The sequence below is a fragment of the Chrysochloris asiatica genome, unplaced genomic scaffold (assembly GCF_000296735.1).
Source record: "Chrysochloris asiatica unplaced genomic scaffold, ChrAsi1.0 scaffold00160, whole genome shotgun sequence".
In the NCBI taxonomy this organism is placed as follows: domain Eukaryota; kingdom Metazoa; phylum Chordata; class Mammalia; order Afrosoricida; family Chrysochloridae; genus Chrysochloris; species Chrysochloris asiatica.
In genome coordinates this window covers 5,644,896-5,659,179 of record NW_006408678.1, presented here as the reverse complement: position 1 = coordinate 5,659,179, position 14,284 = coordinate 5,644,896, and the positions used below count along the sequence as shown (strand labels likewise).

Here is a 14,284-nt window from a genome sequence, read left to right as displayed (position 1 = left end):
GAATGTGTTACAATAGTCAACATTCAGAAACCATCCCAATCTAAACTTTCTCAATGTCTCAATTTGGAGACTTGAGGTTTTATCCTAGGAGAAGATCTGATTCCATGATATAAATTAAAAAGACACAAGTCTTATTTTACTTTGTAAGTTATATGGAACAGGTACTTCTGGTGTGGCTTTGTAGGATCAGCACTGGGCTGCTCAGAACCACAAGGTCGGCAGTTCAAACTCACCAGCTCCTACTTGGAAACCTGAGTTAGAACCAAGTAGATGATACTTAACAACAACAATATGGAACAAGGTTGATAAAAAAAATTTTTCTGTAAAGGGCCAGATAGAAAATAGTTTGGTTTTGCAGAGGATATCCGCCTCTTGCGTTGTTTATTGTGTGGTGTTTTTTTGTTTTTTTTGGTTAACAACCCCAGAAAAAAATTTTAAACTATTCTTAGCTGATTGTGTAAAAACAAGCTATGCAGACCACTTTAGGCCATAATTTGCAGACCCCTGATATGGAAGAAAAGCAATTCTCAACTATTAACCCTAACAGAAATAATCCCTCTCTTTCTTACTTTAAATTACTTCAGCTCAAATAGGAATTAGAGGTATAAAGGACTGAAAAGATAAATGACCTAATATAATTCTCATTTTTCAAGCAGCATGCTTATAGCAGAGTGAACAAATGTTCACTTTCCTCTCCTCCTTCATCCATTTTTAAAATGCTTACATTTAAGTTTGTGAATTTCCTCTATAATAATGTATAGTGGAACTTTTCAGTATTCACAGCTTAAAATATTTATTTTATCAGATACTTTTTCTCATACTCTTTTATCATGTTCAAGAAATTCACACCAAAATAATACTTATGAAAAACTTACAGTAATTTTCTGTCCATACTGGACTTAAGGAGGCTAGAAAACAATAAACTACAATATTGTCAACCACCAGGTTGGCTTTTAAGTAGAAGTCTTCTTAATCGAGCTGCTCGGTGGAGAGGACCACTTATATGACACATTGACATGTATATATATATTCCTCGGAAACCCTATACAGGGTCGCTATGGGTCAGAACCGATTCGACGGCACTTAACAACAACAATGAACAACCATTGCCTCTCAATGAATACTTCTGGGATACCAAACAAATTACCTTATAAGAAGAGTCCAGTCCTATCTGTCCACAATTTTTATGTTATAATAACATTGAATTTGGAACCACCACTTCTCAGAGTTAATTATACAAAGAAAGCAGTCACATTTTGGTACAACTAGAGCTTATTGTTTGTACCTGAGTTTTGCTTTTTGAGTAGTCTCCCACAAGCATTTATGATTGAAAGTTTACTTTTATTATAAATGAAGAGATTCCCTAAACCAAAACCGATATAGTCAGATTTTCAAAATGAACTTTTCCTGAATTTAGAACTTGAATTTTAAAATTACCTCTAAAACACCAAAAACTTCTTTCCTATTTGACAATTCTGAACATAAAGTTTAAAATTTCTTAGAGCCTTTTATGTTGTTAAGGAGCTCTGGTAGCGTAGTGGTTACGAGACGGGCTGCAAACTGCAAGGTCAGCAGTTCAAAACTACCAGCTGTTCTGCGGGAGAAAGATGAGGCTTTCTGCTCCCGTAAAGATTTACGGCCTCGGAAACCCTGTACAGGGTCGCTATGAGTAAGAACCGACTCCATGGCACATAACCAACCATTTTATGTTGTTATGTACACTTAAAAACAACATAAAAATTATTGAGTTACCATCATTGATAAACTATGCATCACCCATGCTATTTACAAAATGCCATCACTTACCAGTTTCTGAAAGATCGTAATTCCATGAAGTATAGATTTGTAAAAATTATCATTTTAGATACGTAACAATGTGTTTTCTTTTTAGGTAAAAAGATTTTGGTTCCTTTATGATTAAAAATCTAGTATGCCCCTCCCTTACAAAAAATGATTAAAGGAAATATCATCAGTTCTTAGCAGTTCATAAGTGGCTCCTAAATCGTCTTTTTATTCTGCTGTATTGAAAAGTTCTTCTTGACGTTGCAATTTGAAGTCCTCTCTGATTCCTTCAAGCAGCTCTGGTTTAAAGATAACATGGACACCCAACTTAGAACCAACTCCATGGCACTTAACAACAATATGGAACAGAGTCGGTAAAAAAAAATTTCTGTACAAGGCCAGATAGAAAACATTTTTGGTTCTGCAGAGGACTCCTGGCCTCTTGCGTTGTTGTTTTTTTGTTTTTGTTTTTGGTTAACAACCTTATAAAAAATTTAAAACTATTCTTAGCCCATTGACTGTGTGAAAACAAGCTGTGCAGCCCAAATTAGGCCATAGTTTGCAGACCCCTGATATGGAAGAAAAGCAATTCTCAACTACTAACCGTAACAGAAATAACCACTCTCTTTATGACTTTAAATAACTTCAGCTCAAATAGGAATTAGAGGTCATTGCTATGGCTTTGGCTGTATGTAAGGTGTAGAACTGAGCTTCTTGTGATCCTGATGACGTATTCAATATTCCACCTCCTGAAATGAATTCTATTCCCAGCTGCTTCCCATTTTCCCTGTAAGTTTTCCATAGACTTTTATTGGGAAGAATATTGTAATAATCATGTGCTCCACCTTTAATTTCTATCATGAACTCTCCAGGTTGGTTTCATTTGTTGTCTCAACACAGACAGATTGCTGTAAGCGAGAAAAGCAGCATCTAATGCATTTACTCCTTCCCAGGGACAAGCGGCAGCCCGAGGTGCTTTTCCACAGTATTTCACAGACATATCATGTTCAGTCCCATCAGGTAGATTAAGTAGCATTCTCTTGGGAAGGATGAGCTATAAAAACAACACCAAGAGTTTCAAAAGCCCCCACTTCAATTAAATCAATTTTGCCACCACCATCTTCTTCTGCAGGGGTTCCCAGGACAACTAATTCAATTTCACCAGTTCAGTCAGGCAGACTTACTGGTCACCAAACACCTTCAGAGGTGGAGGCGGCCCGGGGAAGGCCCTCCAGGGCCCCCTTCACACCCAGCGCAGCCGCTGCCAGACCTCGTCTATCAGGTTGTGGCCGCAGGCATGCTGGATGCCGGGCAGCGCATCTTACTCGCTGAGGAATCCCAGGTGCAGTGCGCGTCTTGCCGATCCCGGCATTGTCCCTGCCCCCGGGAGCTCCCACTCAGCTGGAAAAGCCGTGGCCAGATGGTAGTGCGGCTGCACAGCTCAGGCTGCGACTGGCGGTTGCTGCTCAGAGTAGCGTGTCAGCACATGGTGGGCATCCTCGTAGGCCAGCTCAGGCTCGCTTGGTCCCTCCGACGCTCGGCTGCCAAGTGGATGCAGCTGGAGGCGTCCAGCTTTAGCAACTCTAGCTTGGAGACGCCACCCACGGTCAGTTTTGAGTCATTTCTGTCTCAAAAAATTCTCTGGAGTTACCATTCCTACTCTTTATACCGTTTGCAGTCTCAGCCCAGTGACTCTCCCTCTTTTATTGCAAATGATGCACTGCCATTCCCACATAGACCCATCTTTAAGTCAATGCTGAAGAATTAGGAAAACTAATTGCAATGGAGGGCCCTCTTTCAGTGCACAAGGTAGGTGTGAAATATGTTTGTGTGCATGTCATTGCAGGTGTACACATTTGAGATGCAGATCATTAAGGCCAAAGAAAACTATGCAGGAAACTACAGATGTGAGGTCACCTATAAGGATAAATTTGATAGCTGCACATTCGATCTCGAAGTGCACGGTAAGAGCACCTTCTTTGCTTCTTTTTATGTCAATGTTTTATGGGCTGTGAAAGGATGGAGAAGATCATTTAAAACCATGAGATTGTTTTATTTTGGGGGGTATGGGTGGGCTTTTAAAATTAATGTGTTTCTAATGGTGGTGGTCTCAGCAAGCCAGTTGCATTAAACTGTCATGAGATCGTTTAAAGATGGAATTTGTATCTCTTGTCAGTGTTGTTTATATTTCTTCAGTCTCTCAGATAAGGGAGTAATGTTATTTTCTGTTGTTGCTATGGGATGTACCTGTTTTGATAGGTCCCACTCAGATCTGAGGATAAGGTAATATGGGATAAGGATGTTAGGATACCCAGGTGGAAGGGAGAATTTCTCTTACAAAGATTAATGTCAGGTATGGAACGTCTCCATCCATACAATCTATTGCCTTTCCAGAGTACATTTAATAGGGGTAAATATAATGATGTATAAAGGAGATCTGGTAGCGTAGTGGTTACGAGTCTTTCTGCTAACCTCAAAGTCAGAAGTTTGAAACTACCAGTGGTTCCTCAGGAGAAACATGAGGCTTTCTGCTCCCGTAAACATTTACAGCCTTGGAAACCAACTTGACTATGTACAACCAATACATTACAAGTGGCATAGGATCTAAATAGAGGAAATGATACTATTCTCTGCCTCATGATAATTGTTTCACATTTGAGGTGATGTCTTTGGTCATGTCCACCATACCTCATCCTGGGTCACTTTTAGAGTCAGATAACCAAGAAGATAGAGTTCTGAAGCCATGTCCGATCCAGTTTGAACATATGGGTAGAAGTCAAGCATGCATGGGTCCTTGTACACAGAAGAGGAAAAGGCTTTTTTCTATGGACTCCAGAAGTATTTTCAGTATATTAGAATCACATTAGAATCCAAAGGTGGAAATTACGAGAAAACAAATTTTGTTAGGATGAACTCTTTCATCAAGGCTATGTAGACATCTGGGAAAGTTGGAGATTCCCATTACTAGGGCTAGATGACCATGGGTCAAGGTGCTGTCAGGATTTCTGTAGTCAGTGGAAATCTGACTTGAGCAACTTGTCTTCAACCTGGCTGGGCATCTCTGAAAATCACTGAGAGCACTTTTAGGAATAGCTCATTAAAATGATTTCTGGGTAAGTCAAAATTTCCAATAGGGAGAATTAAGAAGCAGAATAATTTTTTCAAGCTCCTTACATGATTCTCACGGGCAGGTAGGTTGGACAACACCTGGACAAGGTGAGTCCTAAGGTCCCTTCATTGATTTTGTGTGAGACTGAAAGTGTGATGATGCCTTAACAACCATTGAGGAGGAAAGTTCCCTCCAGCACCCTTCAACTAGCATCCCTTCCATCAGAGGAATCCTCACAGCATATGAACGAAGCACAAAAACTGCCTTCTTCATAGCTATTTATTTTATTATTTTCTTCCCTTTCACAGAATCCACTGGGACAACTCCAAGCATTGACATCAGATCTGCTTTCAAGAGAAGGTAACGTCATAAGGGACATATAGGTAGCTTTTGTGTAACAACAAGGTAGTGGAGGATTTCAAAACACACTTTCCCTCCTCCACACTCCAAATTCCAAATCATAACTCTTTCACTACAGTTGAACAAACCATCTGATCAAAATTTGGTTGTCTAGAAAAGTCTTAGGTTTAATGTCATATCAAGAGTATAGAGTGCCTTGTAAAGTGGTACTTTGAATCCATTCATATATGACTTAACTGCATTATTTTTCACTTAGTGACCAAAAGAGATAGGTAATATGTACATTTTATATGATATCGGATAAATAAAGTCATAAAACTTTTTTATATATAGCTTTTCATTGAGAAATCATTTGTGGAGCTATTAAATCTTATACTCAGAAAAAACTCAAATAAGTGGCTACTTATAGAAATCAGTTCCATTTAAACAGTGGATTATCCTAAATGAAAGGCCAATGAGTTGGCTGGAATAAAGGGCAATGTAGAAAGGCAAGAGATAGATGTCTACTTGATTTCTTTCGCCAATGTTAACGATAACCAATCAGGTTGAAGATGAACAATGAAGGTTTTTTTTTCTTTCTTTCTTCTGGTTTAAAAAGAATGCAACTAGCCCTTTATTGTCATTATTTTACTCTTTATATTTAATTATTCTATAATATAAATTATGTAATGAAAGCAATGTTTTTGTTCTTATGAAGACTTAATCCATGTTGGGTTTTAATGAATAAGGAAAGTCATCTTAAATTAAAACAATGATTCATTCTATTGAAAAAAGGTACATTTTCCACTAAAAATTGTGAATAAATCAAAATCTTCTTTTTTAAAAGATATCTAATATTACCTAACCAGGTGATTTTTAGACTATTAAATCCTATTACTTCCTTCCCCCACTCTCAGCAAATACCTGGATCTAAAACTATGCTCACACCATGTAAATGTGTATTTTAGAGGCAGAGAGGTTTAATTCAAAAGGCCTTGTCCAAATACCTACCTGCTGTTACAGAAATTTTGAAAATATTATTTGAGTTCAATTCTTATAACTTACATGTTATACACACTGTTTTTAAACCCACAGACTCTTTCATTAGAAACCATACTAACATTTGTAAAAAGCAGGAAACAAAATCTTCATTTAAAAAATTAACCATGTAAGTAAATATGTAGTGTCATTTCAGTATTAGCTCCATAGCTTCTGTTTAAGAGTTTAGATGAAATCATGATGGTGGCTGCAGGCCTCATTTAAGATGCATTTCTCTATGCAAAAACCCTTTTTAAAGTGATTAGTAAAGAGTTTATTAACAATTCAAATACAGTTGTTTGAAAAAGAAATTTTAAAAAGTATAAATACTAATAAGAGCATTAAAAGATGGTCATGGTTTCCCTTTGTTAAAACAGAAGGAATGCATCTTTTCAAAAGCTCTGTGCCAGCTCCACTTTTTGATTATGTTGGTATCACACTATCTGATTCATTTATTCCTGGACACAAAGAGGTTACCTTTGGAATATAAGGCTCTGTACTTATATATTTGACATTGGTACACTTTGTCCTATAAGGCAGAACCAAGCCAATCTCTGTCTCCCTTGAATAACAGAGATCAGCAAAAGTCCTTTGCTTTTTACACAGGTATATTTCCAGAGCTCCCAACTTGCAAAAACAAAGTACTTTGTGTTGCTTGGCTCAAGTGCATTTGTGTTACTCTGTTTTAACACAAATCTAAGCAGTCTTATATATGCCGTCTACACAAAATGTGTCTTCTGGAATCGTAGAGTAACGCAAACCCCTTCTGTTTACTCTTCCACAAGTACATGTTCCAAAACTTCAGATGTCACTTGTGTGAAAAGAAATTGTGTGCTAGTACAAAATTGCATATGCGTTGTATGTAATGTTTGGGGGATATTGTTGTGTAGGTGTCTAAGCATTAAACCGAGATTTGCTTTTCTTTTGTTAATGACAGTGGTGAAGGTCAAGAGGATGCAGGGGAACTTGACTTTAGTGGTCTCCTGAAACGTAGGTGAGAAACAAGTGATGGACTGAGGCACTGTGGCTGTCAAACCTTTTAGATACCATACCCATTCAGAGATGTCAAGTGTAAAGTGGATGTCTAGCAAGGAAGTCTTCATTTCTTAAAATGGGTTTTGCTTATAGAACGTAACAGTTGGCTAAGAACGAAAGCAGAGAAGCAACTGCATACGCATGCTAATCTCTGTTCAAGATTTTATCCAGTTCTTTTATAGTTTTCTTTTTAAATGTTTGATGAGTCTTCACATGTTTGCTTAGTTGGAGATGGAGAGATTTGAAAACTGAGACAATACATACACCTAGAAATCTCTAAGATTTTACACATGACTTCTTCTGAGGACTGAATAAATAAAGGTTCCCTTCTTCTGCCTTTGGTATGTGCTGTTGTTGTTGTTAGGTGCCATCGAGTTGGTACTAACTCATATAGCAATCTTATGTACAACAGAACAAAACACTGCCCAATCCTGGGCCAACCCCACAATCATTGTTATGCTTAAACCCACTGATGCTGCCACTGTGCCAATCCAACTCTCTGGGGTCTTGTTGATATGTGTCCTCGACTGAGAAGTCAATCTCACAACTTTGGTAGAAGTATCTGCAGGCACAAATATATTAAAATACTATGCCCTCCACATTAACATGGAGAAGTTAGAAAGCTCATTACAACTTCAGGACACCTTTCTTAAGCTTTCTAATTTCTCCATGTTAATTTAAAGGGTGTCGTTATCATTTCAGTGACATTTTCCTAATGTTGTTGCCCAGGCCTTCCCACCCAGGGTACTGATACACCAGTGACCTCTCAACTTCCTTCCATTTTCCAGGAGATCTGCCTAAGGGTTTTCCTCAATTGGGCACAACATCTTACATGACAATGGTGGTGGGGGTTATGTGCCATGGAGTCAGTTCTAACTCATAAAGACTTTATACAGGGTTTCAAAGGCTGTAACTCTTTACGGGAGCAGAAAGCCTCATCTTTCTCCTGCAGAACAGCTGGTAGTTTCAAACTGCTGACCTTGTGGTTTGCAGCCTGATTTGTAACCACTACACTACCAGAGCTGCTTTACGTGACAATATTTATGTGTGATTTCTATTGATTCCTGATATGCTCTATAGGATAAACACTGAATTCTTAGCCACAAGGTCGGTACTTCAAACCCACCAGTCACTCCTTGGAAACCCTATATAGGGTCACTGTGAGTCAGAATGACACTTAACAACATCAACAAAATATAATTTATAAAGATGAACTACTCTAACAACAACAACTCTAATATTTTTATTTACTGTATTTCGTCAAATCTAAGATACCATTGATTTAAAAGCATGTCAGTATTTTATAAACCATTGAGCAATGAAATATATGTCCTCTGAGACTTGGTTTGCTCATCTATAGATGAGGTGAATAAAAACTATTTTATAGGATTATTGTGAAAATTAAATTAACTGTGAAGTGCCCGGCTTATTGCACGTATCAAATATTCACCTCCACTTTCATCATGGAAATGTTGGATTTTTCCTCAAAGAGCATATATCGTCACAGACAGCACACAGAAACACACATACATAGTTATTTTTTAACTAACAGTAGATGATTGTCATGCTCTGATTAAATAGGAAAAAGAAATAAAATGAAACTGATTCTACCAGTAATTTGCAGAGTAAGAGAAATCTAATTACATAGTCAAAGCAACTAAAGAAAAAAAAATCATTAGAAAAAAATAGTAGCCACATGTCTCAAGTTTTCATTTCCTTTACATCCCCAAACTCTGGTTTTCATTCATATTTAGAGTGCTGTTAATAGAAGAGTATATTTATTTAATATGTTTTACTAATTCACTAAAATGGTTTTGGAATTCATTGTGTTTTCCTACTAACTTGAAAATTGCATTGTGCTTTCACTGTGGTCATGACGTTGCTAATCTTCTATGAGAAATGTGTAGTAAAATCTCCATCAGAATAAACATCATCACGACCAACATCTCTATATGACCAAAGATCTTCCTACCCTGAACAAAGCCAGCTTATTTAAAGTAGGCATTTGTGAAATCAGAGTAAATCTTTTGGGTGGCACCTTGATATAGGATTTGACCTATATAAATACTTGAAAGTCTGATTCTACACAAAATTTCTCTAAACACTTTGAACTTCACTGGGCTCATGAAGTTCTAGAAATCTTGATGTAGCTGAAAGCACTGTGGACATTATATAGTTCGATCCTAATGCTTGGAAAGGTGCCTTTAGCTGTCTGGATTTTTCTCGTCACTGTAGCTTAGCATACAGACAGGGTCATGTGCAGCCACCATGTTAAGTAAGGAATATTCCAGATAACTTAAGGAAATACTACAGGTCAGATATTTGACCTCACACTTCAGTATAAAATGATGACAGCTTCCCATTGCAATGTGGGATTCCGCGAATTGTTGATGGAGGAAGATGGAAGGAATAGGGAAGAAGTCATTGGTGTTCGTGTATGTATTGGAAAATGCTAAGGAGCCCTGGTAATGCTGTAGGTAAAGCACTGGAACATGATAGAATGGAATATATTTGGTGTTTTAATGAAAAACGAAAAATCGGATGGTGAGGATAGGTTCTATAAATATTCAGCTGACTTAAATCATAATGAGAATGAAAGTCATTATTATTTACCTAATGGGAGGAACTAAGGAGTAGCACTACAGGATAAGCACTGGACTGCAAGGTTGGTTTGAACCGCAAGGTTGGTGGCTCGAACTCATCAGCAGCTCCTTGGAAACCCTATACAGTGTTGCTATGAGTTGGAACCGACTCAACAGCACTTAACAACAGCACCAGTGGGATTAGCTATGTTCGACCTAGTGGAATTAGATAGTAATTTGCCTCTCATTAGCCATTTTAATGACACATGGTTTGGTACCTTTTGATCTTTTACCACCAGTGTCAGGATGGTACTAGAAGTAGGTATGTATATAATTCTTGGTAGAAATGCATATTTAACACAATTTAATATGGATAAATTTACAGTTAGGCTGTTATACGTAAACTAGTTGGTTGGTTGGTTATCCTCCGTAGAGTCTATTCCAATGTACAGAGACCCTGTGTAGGGTTTCTAAGGCTATAAATCTCTATAGGAGCAGAAAACCTCATCTTTCTCCTGCAGAACCACTGGTAGTTTCGAATTGCTGACTTTGAGATTAGCAACCCAATTTGTAACCACTATGCTACCATAGGAGTCCTGGTGTGGTACTGTGGATTAATGCGCCAGACTGCAAAGCCGTTTGAACTGCAAGGTTGGAGGTTGAAGCTCACAAACTGCTCCTCGGAAACCCTATACAGGGTCGCTATGGGTTGGACCCGACTCTATGGTACATAACAACAACAACAATGCTACCAGAGCCTCTTACACTTAGGCCAGATATTTACAAAAAACACAGCATTAACACTATGTCGAGCTCGTGGTTTGGTGCTGTAGGACAAGCTCCGGACTGCTAACCACAAGATCAGAAATCCTATACAGGGTCACTATGAGTCAGAACCATCTGCACAGCACTTAACAACAATGACAAGAGGAGTTCATACTCATTCTGCTGCCACTGACATTTTTAGATTAAGGAAACCTGAACAGAGAAATACATACATCTGTACATACATACACACTTGGATGACAATTCTCCAAGATACCCTACAAAAATAGACAAAAGGCTGTATTACACGGTACTCAGGTAGTAGATGTAGAGGCTCTAGCAAATTTTTATCAAAATTCCAACTTTCTTAAGCTTTCTAATTTCTCCACATTATCGTTTCAGTAACATTTTCCTACTGGTGTTAGCCAGACCTTCCCACCCAGGATACTGATAGACCAATGACCTCTTGTTGTTAAGTGCCGTTGAGTTGGTTCCGACCTCTTACTTCTAATTTCCAGGAGATCTGCTTCGGTGTTTTCCTCAGTTGGGCACAAAGTTTTACATGGTCATGGAAATTAGATCTTTAGAAGTCATCCTTGCTTACTACTATTTCAAACTCTTTATCAATATTTATCTTCTCTTCCCGTCACATACTAACCCCTAATTACTATCCAGAATTTCCCTCTCAAAGTGCATAGGAGTATAAAGAAGAAACTCTGAAACAGGTGTAGTTAATGTGTCAATGAGACTATATGTAATCCATCGTTCCCTAATATGAGAGCATGAATCTGTTTTCACATTGATGTATAAGATGTTTTGACTCGTTTTCCTGAAGAATCGTATCTATACCAGCAGTGTTCAGAGTAAGTAGTCACTAGAGCACTTCCACAGTAACCTAGTAAAAACAGTCAACTAAGCTGAAATAATAGCAGGGATATTTGCCCAGAGAAGAAAATCTATTTCAATTATATTGTTTATTGCACTAAGCCTTTTCCCTGAAAAGTGTTTATTCTTGAATTTTGGTTTCAGTTGTGTTTTTAAAGTAAGAGCAGACAAGTGAAGTTTAAGTCTTCAAGTCATGTATTATTTTTAGTTAGTGATTAAAATTTGGAGGCATAATTTTAATCTTCAGTACAGTATACTAAATTACTTTCCCCCTTTGTTCATGGAATCCTAAACCATGAGCTTTACAGTTAAACACTGATTTATTCATGAGTCAACCTTAACCTACTTCCAAAAACATTTAAGCCAAAACTTCGATATGAATATGAAAGAATTTATGGCTTTGTTTTTTCTTTTCCCTTCCCAATTTAAAGAAAAAACTCTTTAAAAGAAAAAAAAAATTTTTTTAAGCCTATCTGCAACCACAAAAAGAATCATATTAACAAAAAACGTCATGGCAATTTCAAATTTATTTTTGTATACTAAGTTGTGGCTAAGTGCTGTTGAGTAGGTTTGGACTCTGTATAGGATTTCTGAGGCGTGACTGGTGGATTTGAACAGTCAGTCTTGCAGTTCAAATTGACGTTGTGGTCCAGTGCTTATACTACAGCGCCACCCAGGACTCCTTTTTTGTATAAGAAGCAGCAAAAATGGTTAATGTTCACTAATATGGTTGTTGTTAAGTACTGCAGATTTGGTTCTGACTCATAGTAGCTTTGTATAGGACTTCCAAGAAGCAACTGGTGGGTTTGAACCCTGAACTTTGTAGTTAACAGTCCAGTGTTTGTTTATCCTACAATGCCACACCAGGACTCCACTAATATGGGAGGAAAATGCTATTTGCAAAATCAGAAGGTTTGAAATTTTGGATTCCTAAGATCCCATACATAGCTGTGTTGTGCATATCAAGTAAGGTAGAATAGAGATTGTTTCCCCCATAGACCAATATTTAAATCTTTTGGTTTGAATCCACTTTTCAAAATAATTTGGCATCCATATTCTAGATTAATACTGTTATGTGTCCCCAAATCCCACCTTTTAATCAGACTTGAAGTTGAAAATAAGTAAAATAATTAAATATTTTCTGGATATTTCCTTATAGCCTCCTCTCCTCCCCAAAAGTGTTAGTATAAGGGTTCATATTTGATCTTCTACGTTTGGAAGTTTCCCAAAATATTTAAGCAAAAGTAATAGACTGATTACTCAGGCCTTAAGCAAAGCTTTTAAACACTGAACTGAAAAATTGGTATGGTACCCAGATTAGCCGTGTTTTACGGGCCAGTGCAAACTCCTGGTGTGGTGCCATAGGATCAGCACTTTACTGCGAACCAGAAAGTCAGTAGTTCAAACCCACCAGCTGCACCTTGGAAACCCTATACATACAAGGTCGCTATGAGTCTGACGGACTGGACAGTACTTAACAACAACAACAGCAAGGGCCAGTGTCGTTACTAAACCAGGTAATGCTTCGTCCCCGGTTAGAGAGGTGAAACAGCAGGAGGAAGAACCCGAGATAGACGTGTGGGAACTGCTGAAGAACGCAAACCCCAATGAATACGAGAAGATCGCCTTCCAGTATGGCATCACGGATCTACGTGGGATGCTCAAGCGGCTCAAGCGCATGCGCAGAGTGGAGAAGAAGAGCGCGGGTGAGCTAACTCTTGAATTCCAGCCAGTGATCCTTGCTGTCTCTTCCCTGGACTGAGATGTCCTGATGGGAGTGTGGGAATTATCTTTGACGAACTGAAGCTTTAAGACAACAAGTCTATCTCACAGGACCACACACAACATATAATGAATATTAAACATCCCCGCTGCCACTAGGATTTCTTAGCGTCTCCTTTTTCTCCAGCCTTTATGGGCATCTCCCTCACTCTGGATTTCTTAATTTTTACTCAGGCTGAGTACATTCGATGTCTCTCTTTTACCTTGGAGAGATTGTTGGTTCCAATGCAGACTACCATAATAAAGGGACTATCCACAAATCTTTTTGGTTTTCCCGTGCATTGATTGTGCAATAGCATTATGAATAAAGGTTGAAATACTGTAAGAATTACCAAAATGTGACAGATAGAAAGTGAGAACCTGCTGTTGAAAAACGGCTTTTATAGACTTGTGGGAGCCAGGGTTGCCACATACCTGTGATTTGTGGAAATTGTACTATTTGCAAAGTACAGTCAAATGAGGTATGTTTGTATGAGAGACTTGAAAAAGTTTGTGGAAAACTTGAACTAAAAAATAGTGGAATTTTCCCATAAACTCATAAATAATTTCCCTGTACATATATAGAATGAATTTAATAGTCAATTATGTATGAAAACATAAAAAGAAATGAAAAAAATGAGTCACAGGAAAGAAAAAAAAGGGGGGAGGGAGACGTTCCAGATTATACTTTAAATTGTAGAATTTTATTTAGATAATATTAAATGGTTTTAAAAACTTAGAATCTACATGTTTTTGGAAAAGACATAAGAAAAGAATGTTGAAAATCTTTTTAAATGATTGTCCTAATAGTTTGGTGAAGGTACACAATAAAACATCTAAATGAAATGAATTTTAAGGGCATACTTATTCTCCTTGCATGATTACAATTACCATCACTGTCCTCATTGTCTCATTCTTTCCATTATAGACTGTTTCTCATCATGTTGTTGTTGTTGTTAAGTGCCGTCGAGTCGGTTCCGACCCATAG

At 37.8% G+C, this 14,284-nt stretch overlaps 1 protein-coding gene and 1 pseudogene across 5 annotated transcripts in view; one reads left to right on the top strand and one right to left on the bottom strand.

Annotated features, from left to right (window-relative positions):
* Window positions 1–14,284, top strand: part of MYBPC1 (myosin binding protein C, slow type) — a 129,262-nt gene that overhangs the window by 56,070 nt on the left and 58,908 nt on the right. For all 5 annotated transcript variants that reach the window (XM_006871098.1, XM_006871100.1, XM_006871101.1 and 2 more), the window contains 4 exons: window positions 3,629–3,746; window positions 5,200–5,251; window positions 7,206–7,262; window positions 13,075–13,241. In XM_006871098.1, the coding sequence (XP_006871160.1) occupies window positions 3,629–3,746; window positions 5,200–5,251; window positions 7,206–7,262; window positions 13,075–13,241 (394 nt within the window). The remainder of the gene's footprint in view (window positions 1–3,628; window positions 3,747–5,199; window positions 5,252–7,205; window positions 7,263–13,074; window positions 13,242–14,284) is intronic.
* Window positions 2,630–3,509, bottom strand: LOC102829634 (annotated as a pseudogene).